The sequence below is a fragment of the Liolophura sinensis genome, chromosome 4 (genome assembly GCF_032854445.1).
Source record: "Liolophura sinensis isolate JHLJ2023 chromosome 4, CUHK_Ljap_v2, whole genome shotgun sequence".
Classification (NCBI taxonomy): domain Eukaryota; kingdom Metazoa; phylum Mollusca; class Polyplacophora; order Chitonida; family Chitonidae; genus Liolophura; species Liolophura sinensis.
This window is the reverse complement of record NC_088298.1, coordinates 17,772,333-17,781,745: the sequence shown is the minus strand read 5'-3', so window position 1 is coordinate 17,781,745 and position 9,413 is coordinate 17,772,333. Positions and strand designations below refer to the sequence as shown.

The window sequence follows — 9,413 nt, the reverse complement described above, 5'->3', positions numbered from 1 at the left end:
GAGGACATGATGGCTTACCTCAACACCATCAGCGAGATCAGTAGCGCCTATCTCCACGAGCGTTATGCTTACATCCTGGACGCCTTAGACGAGCGGATCGATCCCGACGAGAAGAAACCGTCTTACACGCGCCGAGTGCGGGACAGATTCGCGACCTATATGGACCAACTTCCCGTCCTCGGCTTTAACTCGGGTAACTATGACCTGAACTTAATCAAACAACAGCTTTACCCCCACCTGGTCCAGAGCGGTGATTTGGAGTATGTGATTAAGCGGAACAATAATCACATGGCCCTCGCCACACCGCAGCTGAAATTTCTGGACATTCGGAATTACCTGGCCCCGAATTACAGTTACGACAAGTGGGTGAAAGCTTACGACTGTCACGTGACCAAAGGGAAATTTTGTTACAGCTACATAGACTCCCTGGCCCGGCTGGAGGAAACCACACTGCCACCGCAGCATGCTTTCGACAACGATCTCACCCACCAGCCGTGCACGGACGCGGAGTACAAGACCTTACAGACGGTGTGGCGAGAGCACGGCATGCGGACCGTCAAAGACTTGCTGCGGTGGTATAATAACCTAGACGTCATTCCCTTCATGGAGGCTGCGGAGAAGATGTCGGTGTTCTACCGAACCATGCATGTGGATGTCTTCAAAGACTGCATCAGCATACCAGGGCTTACCCTCCGCTACTTATTCCATGATTTACGCTCTGTGTTCACCCTCGTCGGTGAGAAAGACAAAGACATGCACGAGTGCCTCAAGAAAAACATCGTGGGTGGGCCGAGCATCATTTTCCACCGCTACCACGAACGAGGCGTGACCCGTATACGGGGCGGAAAGCTGTGTCAGCGCATCGTGGGATTCGATGCCAACGCGCTGTACCTGTACTGCCTGGCCTCACCTATGCCGGCAGGTCACTGCGTCCGTTGGCGTCGTCGGGACGGGGAAGAGAAGTTCGTTCCCTCCGGCACCGCCACCCGTCTGGCTGAAAAATGGCTGGACTGGAAGTCACAGCAGCTGGGGCTATCGATCCGTCACCGACTCAATCACACCGAGAAGCGGATCGGTGATCGACAACTCCCCGTAGACGGGTTCGCCTATATCGACGGACAGCCTACTGTGTTTCAATTCCACGGGTGTTATTTCCACTACCACGGCTGTCACCTGAATCACCCTCGCCCGGGGAAGGTGTGCTACAACGAGCGGCGGGGATTAAGCCCCCAGGACTTACGGCGGGAGGTGGATGCGAACGACGCATACATTCGCTCCCAGGGGTATCCATTGGTGACGATATGGGAGTGTGAGTTCCACCGTCAACGCGCGACAAACCCAGCCTTACGGGACTTCCTACAACAGTACGGTTTACCCCCGTCACAGCGACAACCCAAGACACAAGCCCAGCTCATGGAGGCTGTCATTCAAGGCCAGTTGTTTGGATTTGTGGAATGTGACATCCACGTGCCGGACCACCTCAAAGCGGACTTTGCCGAATGCCCACCCATCTTTAAAAACACCGAGGTGAGTCGGGCTGATATAGGCCCCACCATGGCAGAGTTCGCGGCTGTGAATGACATCATGCCCACACCCAGGCGTATGCTGATCGGGAGCATGTTTGGGAAGCAAATTCTGCTAGCCACACCTCTGCTCCAGTGGTATCTCGGTCGGGGATTGGTCGTCACGCACGTCTACCAAGCGATGGAATACACACCGGAGCGAGCGTTCGAAGCCTTCGCAGACGCCGTCACCCAGGCCCGACGGGCGGGAGATGTCGACCCCACCAAAGCCCTGATCGGAGAGACGATGAAGCTGTTGGGGAATTCAGGTTATGGAAAAACCGTCACCAATCAAGACCGACACGTGGATGTCAAAATCTGTGATCTGGCAAAAACACGAAAATTACTGGCGAGTGTTCGGTGTCGAACCGTCGACCCCATCGACGAGACCACCTTTGAAGTGACGAGTAGCAAGAAGACCATTCGCTACAATCTCCCCTTGCAAATAGGGTGCATGGTCTACCAGTATGCCAAACTCCGCATGCTGGAATTTTATTACGATTTCATGGCTCGTTTTTTCGACAAGGCGGATTGGCAGTACTGTGAGATGGACACAGACTCTGCGTACATGGCTTGGTCTGACCCAGACTGGGAATCCCTCGTCAAACCCGAGCTGCGAGTTGTGTACGAGACCGAGCGGGATGCGTGGTTACCCCGTCGCGACCATTACGACCACGATAAGCGCACACCGGGGCTTTTCAAAGTCGAGTGGACCGGTGATGCCATCGTCAGTTTGTGTTCCAAGACTTATTATTGTTACGGCGGGGCATCCAACACCAAAGACAAACTCTCCTGCAAAGGTGTGAGCGCACGAGGTGTGGACAAGGCCGTGTACCTCTCTGTGTTGCGCAATCACCAAAGCGCGAGTGGTGTGAATCGGGGGATGCGGATGCGGGGCAATACGATGTACTCGTATACCCAACACAAAGACGCATTCACATACTTTTACGGAAAGCGAAAAGTGCTCCCCGACGGGGTGAGCACCACCTATTTAGATCTGTAGAACGGTGCTATGGATACTCTACACACCCGGCTCCTGTGCTCTTGTGGTCTTGTGATACTTCCCACGGCCCTTTTCAGGGCCAACCAACTCTTCCCGAAAGAGTACTTTCTCAATCTAAGCACTAAAAAAAGAAAGAAAAAAAGAAGCCCCACACCAGACACAGTCTTCCTATTTTTTTTTTTTTTTTTTTTTAATTGTACAATTTTTTTCATGTGTTTTATCATTCGCAGTGGTACGTACGTGAAAAAGTTAAAAACGCCTAGCGGGGGGCGGCGGGCCGGCAGCCGTAATAGCCTGACACACTGACCCGACTTGCCGTGCCTGCTACATCGTCATACATTGTTGCCGAGCGGTGCCTTGCCGGTATACGGCAGACGGCCTGGTAACAATGTATGACGCAACAATGTATGACGATGTAACAGGCGGTGAGTGGGTCAGTGTGTCAGTGTGCTATAGCTGGCCTGCATGCTGTTGTGGTAGTCCTCATCATAATAAAGAAAAAAGTCAAACCACCACGGTATGTGAGTCTCATAGTCTCTTTTTTTAATTTTATTCCATACTGTATGGGGTAACAGGTCGAACAGGAAAAACAAGAACGTGGAATGCATAACACGTCGAACTGGGAAGCAAGAATGTTATTTGATGAATGTTTTACAGTCCATGGGTGTGGAAAAAAAACGAGGGATGGATCCCAAACTGACGATCCACCCAATCGAACACCCGTAAGTCATTATCATAGGTCGTGCACGCTGTGTCCAACGTGTGTACAATAGCATCCATGGGACGGCCTCGAGCTCGCTGGGTTAAGTAGTACACACAATATTGACCGCACACGGTCGTGTCCAGACTCTGCAGCCGCCGATCGTTCCACGTCCAGTGATGTGTTCCCCGGTTAAGCCAAGCGGTGATATCGGGGTAGAGGGGTGGGAGTCCGTAGGAATCAAAGTATTCACCCCGGAGATGGGGTGGATTGGACCACTGGTCTATGAAGACGGCGACCCAATGTCGTCCTGGGCGAAGACACGTGTCTGTGTTAATGATGCACGCCCAGGGGGTCCAGGGGATCCTAGGGGTGGGGCGTGAGGGTCGTGAGGGGGGTGGGGGAAGTGAGGGGAGATGATCCCGAGGGTAGACCCCACCTCCTGCCCCCACCACAGCCCGGGTAAACACGTCTGTTTGTAGCACACGTCGCAATTGTACCGTGTCCATGTTGTTGTTTGTTGTTTTGGGCTGTTCAACTGGCGAAGTCACAGAGCACGTTTCGGCTTTGGTCTATTTCTATGATATTGCTGAATTCAGCGTAGCACACCACGTTAATGGTTTCCGGCAGTGGTTTGGCAAACCGCATCTCCAGGCGCAAATCCCCTTTTTGTACCAGGTTCAGTTGGTGGTCATCGTGGAGGCTAGGGGTCAAGTCGAAACAAAACAGCGTGTGGCCTTCGGCGAATGTGGTGCGCTTGATATTGTTTCCCTCGTCGTGGAACGCTTTCCCCGTGTGGGTAAAGAGGTTCATGTACGTGCGGATGAAATTCTCGTTCTCAAAGTCGGGTGTCAGGGGCTTGGTTGGAATCTGACGACCGCCGACGTACAAGGCGACGAAGTTTGTGTAGTAGTGTCGGAAACGAAACGGGTTTTTAGTGTAGTCCCCGTCAAAAGCCTTGTTGCTCACACACCCCACCACTAAACGTGTCGGTAAGCTGCCCAGAAATAGGTTTTGTTCATTGATGAGGGTGTGGCCTCTGGGGACAGAGAAATACTTGGTCAGCACGCGGCGGATTGGGTACTTGGCAGGAGCTTTGGCCAAGGCTTTCAAATGCCCCAGTTGCACACCGCTGGTGATTTTCACTTTGCGCACAAAGATCAAGACCTCCTCCAAGCGAGTCTTGTAGCCGGGAGCGGCTTCATCGGACATCAAAGCAAACGAATCCTTAGCCGGGGTGAGACGGATGCGGACCGTGACGTTGTTGAGCAGGTGTAGGTGTTGCAGGAACATGTCACAATGCAGGCGACCCAGCATGTCAACCGACCGACTTTCAGCCGTGCACTCCAGCCGATCGGCAAATCCATCGTTGGTGTCACTCATCGTGTCAAACTTTCCTGGGGTGTCTGCATACCACAAGGCAGCAGACAGCTGGCTCTTTTTAGCCTCTTTACCGTAAGACAACAATGTCTCCAAGTAAGCCCGGTATGGGTACATGTTGGTGGACGGCGTGATGAGTTTATCGTTCAGGGAGACGTCGACCTGTCGCCACATGGATTGTATCCACAGGTTAGTCGGAGCCACCTTCTTGTCAGCCGCCACAGCCGTCCCGTCCCCGTTGAGGATTTTTGCCTTCACGTACAGCATGGTGTTGGCCAAGTCCAAGTAAGTGTCTGCGTCAGCGTTGGTGATGACAAATTCTACAGGTCCCACATCACTCAGGCTGGCGATGGGGCTGTAAGCATCCCAGCGGCCTTCTCGAACGCTGGTGTCGGTCGGGGGTAAGGTCCACAAATCAAACTCACTGCTGACGGACGGGCAGCATTCGGGGTGGGGAAGAGCCATGGCTTGTGTATGTGCGTGTGCGCGTGTGTGTTTAGCTGAAAATATCCGGTGGACTCAGGGCATTCGATGTGGCTCGAGCTTTGATGTGTCTTCTTCTGGGCTTGACGGCACGTCTTTTAAGTCCCACGTGTCGGTGACGAGTGGGCGTGACGCGCGGTGTCTTCCGTTTTATAGGCTCACCCAGTAACCGCTGTCGGGCGTAGCGACTAGCTTTGACCAGCAGCTGTTTTCCAGTCGCCAAACCGCGTCGTTTCAAAGCCTGTTGTGGTGACACGCCCCCACTCAGCACGTCCCCCACGACTTGCAGTCCGGTTCGTAACGCCGTTTTGCCCAGTGCTTTCACAGCCGGCGAGGTTAACAAGGGCTGTGGGAGGAGTTTGCTGAGACCGCCCAGCAAACCGTGACCGCGCTGGACAGCCACACCCCGAAACACAGGTAACCCACCTCCGCCGGCTTGTTTGGTGTAATAGTCGATGTAAGCCTGCTGTGATGCCATTATTGCAAGGGTAAAGCACGCCGCTGTCGAAAGTGAAGTGTCACCACCACTTTACCGCGTTCAAATGCGACGGATCGACCCGTGTCGTCCCTAATATCAATGTCCACCGTCGAGAAATGTTTGGACTGCACGGGGATGTATTCCACGTGTTGGAAAGTCTTGGAGACGTGCTCCCCATACTGCCCTTCCGTGGTAACCGTCCGCAACAGCGGGGCCAACGTATCCCCCACCACACGCGGTTCGATAATGTCTGTGTACACGTACAGCGTGGGGGTGCTGATCGTTAAATCCTCGGCACCGACATACATGAGGTCCGCCGGTCCCATGAGCCATCCGTAAGGTAAATTCATGAGTTGCATTAGCCGTGGGCTGAAACCAAGCCCCAGTGGTTTCTCAAACCGCACGCTGTATTTCCGCTGCATATCATCGAACTCAAACGTTAAGTCCCCGGCGTGCTCCCGGAGATCGCGGATCTCTGTCTCGCTTAACAATTTGGTCAACCCCCAGGCCAGGTCTTTGGGTGTCGGGTAGTAGCCGGCTGGTAATATGAGCTTATGCGTACCGTGGTGCGAGTCTTTTGGGGAGTCTATGGTATACCACACTTCACCTGACCGCACGTTAAACCAGGTCCGGGGATACTGTATTTCGACCAGCCCACATTCCCAGTCACCTGTCAAATGGATGGGGCGGGGTAATTGGGTGGTGAAACGCGTCAAGGTATTGTTGGGGAAGTAGTCCAGCGAGCTGTTACTGGGTAGCGTCACGTAAAACATGGTGTGGGTGAGATGATCTCCCTCAGGTGGACTGATCGTTTCGTCCTCTGGCGCCTGTATTTAATTAATAGGGACTCCACCTGAGCGGGCGTATGATAGATGAAGCGGGTCGGAGTTCGGGTCGCTGGCCTCGTCGCGTCTTCTTGGGTCGCTTTGGTGTGGTGTGTGTGGAACTAGAGGTGGTAGTGGAGGGCCTGGTTTTTTTTTTATGTTGGCTGGTCGGGGTTCTGGCGATCGGGGGATTCCCCAGCTCGGTCGGGGGATTCCCCAGCTCGGCGGGTGTGCTCATTTTTTCCCGCACCCAAGCCCGGTAGTGATCCCGGGGTATTGAGCGCTCGTGTGAGGGGACAGGGGTGGTAGGGATGGTAGGGGTGGTAGGCTGGAGGGTTTGGGTTGGGGTGTCTAACATCGCCTTGTCCGCCTCGCTCAAAAATCGACTGGCTGTGGGTTTGGCCTGAGGTGGGATCGAACTCGGTCGCTGCCCGATTTGGTATTGATCTTGAAACGTTCGGTACCGTTGAAGGGTGTGGTGATATCGCTGTATTTTCTCCTCGTCCGAGAGAGTCCTATCGTGGAGGATCGAGGCCATCTCTTGATCGAGCGTGTTGAGGGCTTTCACCGTACTGGGGACGGGGTATGGGGAGCTGGGATGGGTTGGAGGTGGGTGGGCTGGAGGTGAAGGTCGTGTGAGCGTCTCTAAGAGCCGTGGCTCGACCAAGGCCATTTTCTTGGCGTGCTGCATTACCTGCCACCAGCTATAGCCTTACTAGTGACACCCTTAACGACACCGCCGACAACACCCCCGAGAACGGCTGGTACAATGGCTTTGGCGAGGAGGGGAGCGAGTAGCAGTGGCAGGAATCCACCACGTTGAACAATCCGTCCTTTCTTATGCAGGGGAACACTTTTCTTCACCAAAGTGCGAAGACCCGTCTTGTGTCGCTGTAACTTCACCTTCTGAGCCGGCGAGAGTGGGACGTTTCCATTTAACACATTCTTAGCACATTCACATAAGCACCGGAGTAATCCTGGATCGTTACCCCGCAGCACAGCCTGACGAATAGAGGGGGTGGCTCGCGCGAGCAGGGTTAATAAGGGACCGTAACGTTGGAGACGGTGTGACCTCATCACGGGTCGTCGTCGTGAGAGCAACTGAGGTGATAGACTGTGTGTTCAAAGTTTTATGATGACACACTGACACACTGACCTAGTCACCGCTCGCCGCAATAATACACTGTTTTACCAGTCCGTCAGCTGACACGTCAGCCAGGCCACCCACCAGCCTACCCACCAGCCAGCCAGCCAGCCAGCCAAAACAAACTGATGTGATAGATTGTAGGTTCAAAGTTGGTGTTATGACTTGGGGAGATAGGCGTGTTGAATCTCCCCGGGGAAAATGTGGGTGCGAAGTCGCAGGTGATCGGGTGTGGTTTGCTTGAAATCCACCAGCAAATACCCGTGAGGTTCAGCCGTCGCATCTTCAAAGGCCTCGCGCACGTACTGTGTCCGCCCTGGAGCCATTTGTTTAGCGATCGTGGTAATTTGGGATACATCTCGCGGGTTTTTGAACAGCACCAAGTAGTGTGCGTTCAGACTGATGGTCCGATGGTCTTTGGTTTTGTTAAACAAATTCTGCACGATGTACACCACGCTGATATTGCGGTGGTGACTGCCTTTGGTGAAGAGTTTTGTCACGCGATCGTCGGCTTCAGCCATCAAATCATCCACGACGACTAACGTCCGCTCCCCCGGGTCGAAACTGGACGGGGTGGGCACACCTTCTTCAAACTGAACGTGAGGTAACGTGGTGTACAATGGCTGCCACTCCCCGTAACACCAGACGATGCGTTGTGGGGGTGGGTGAATGAGAGCTGGAGCGTGTTCCACTAACCGTTTCACAAACACAGACTTCCCAGATCCCGTCGGGCCGCTGACAATGCAGGTAAAGGGATGCTCCCATCGCGTGTCCATGGGTAGAACTAGCTCCGTCGGCGGTTTGGATCGTCGTACGGGTGGGGGTGGTGGATAGTGGGGGGAGTGACGGGAGGTGATGGTGCCTGCGTTGCCTGCGTTGTCTGTGTTGCCTGTGTTGGCTGTGTTACCCGTGTTACCTGTGTTACCTGTGTTGTGTTAGGGGGTAGATAGACAGGTGTGGAAACGATGCTAGGTATTGGTGTGCTGGGGTGAGTAGGGGTGGGTGAAGTGTTTGAGGAGTTTGAGGAGTTTGAGGAGTTTGAGGAGAGTGGGTGCCGTCGGTGTAGTGTGGTTGTGGTGGGTGTGGCGGGTTGTGACGTGGGAGTTCGATCCCAGCTCGGGGTAATGGCGCTAGTGGCAGTGACGGCGTTCTCGGTATTGTCAAACCGACGGGCGATTGACGGTGGATGGGGTGGCGATACAGGTGTCCCAATCCAGCGGAAACGCGTCTTGTTTAATTGTCCTCGTAGATATTGCAGGGTTGACTGGTCTTGGAGCAGTTGTAGGCTGAGTTCCGCAGCCAATCCACCCACTAAAGCACCGATGTACAAGAGAACGCCCAGTACGGCTGCTACGGTCCCTTTATTCTCGCGCAAGCCTTGTATACACCGATCCATCCCTTAAGGCAGGTCACTCGGAAGTGATAGCGACCCCGTTAGCCTCGGGTTTAAATACGTTTCACGTCCGTGGCCGGGACCCAAGAATTAAAGCTGGGTGGATAACCGACCCACTTCACCCAATAGTACAGTTTCCCGCGCCGCCGCTCCCTTTTTAAGATCTTCTCCACCTGATAAAACTTATCCACCGCGGCTGTCACCGGTTGGAGTTCGGTTTCGTAAAACGTCCCTAGCAATTGATCCCCGTTCAAATCCTCCAGTGTGTACACAGCAGGCTGTCGAGGGTGGGAGCGGACGATGCGGAACATTTCCGTGCTCCAATTTGGCAGGTATGATTTTTCAAATTTCCCTTTCACTTTACTGATACGCACGAGATCACCGGCCCGATACCGGTGGATCGAGCGTTTGTGTGTGGATGGACCGTACAAGACTTGCCGGACTTC

General features: G+C 54.0%; 1 protein-coding gene across 1 annotated transcript; it reads right to left on the bottom strand.

Moving 5' to 3' along the window:
• Positions 1 to 3,548: 3,548 nt before the first annotated feature.
• On the bottom strand, positions 3,549 to 5,110 carry LOC135464468 (uncharacterized protein F54H12.2-like). Its single transcript, XM_064741893.1, has 2 exons — positions 3,941 to 5,110; positions 3,549 to 3,737 (listed from the first exon to the last, which is right to left on the bottom strand). The coding sequence occupies exons 1-2, from the start codon at positions 5,108 to 5,110 to the stop codon at positions 3,549 to 3,551; spliced, it is 1,359 nt and encodes a 452-aa protein (XP_064597963.1).
• Between the last annotated feature and the right edge of the window lie 4,303 nt (positions 5,111 to 9,413).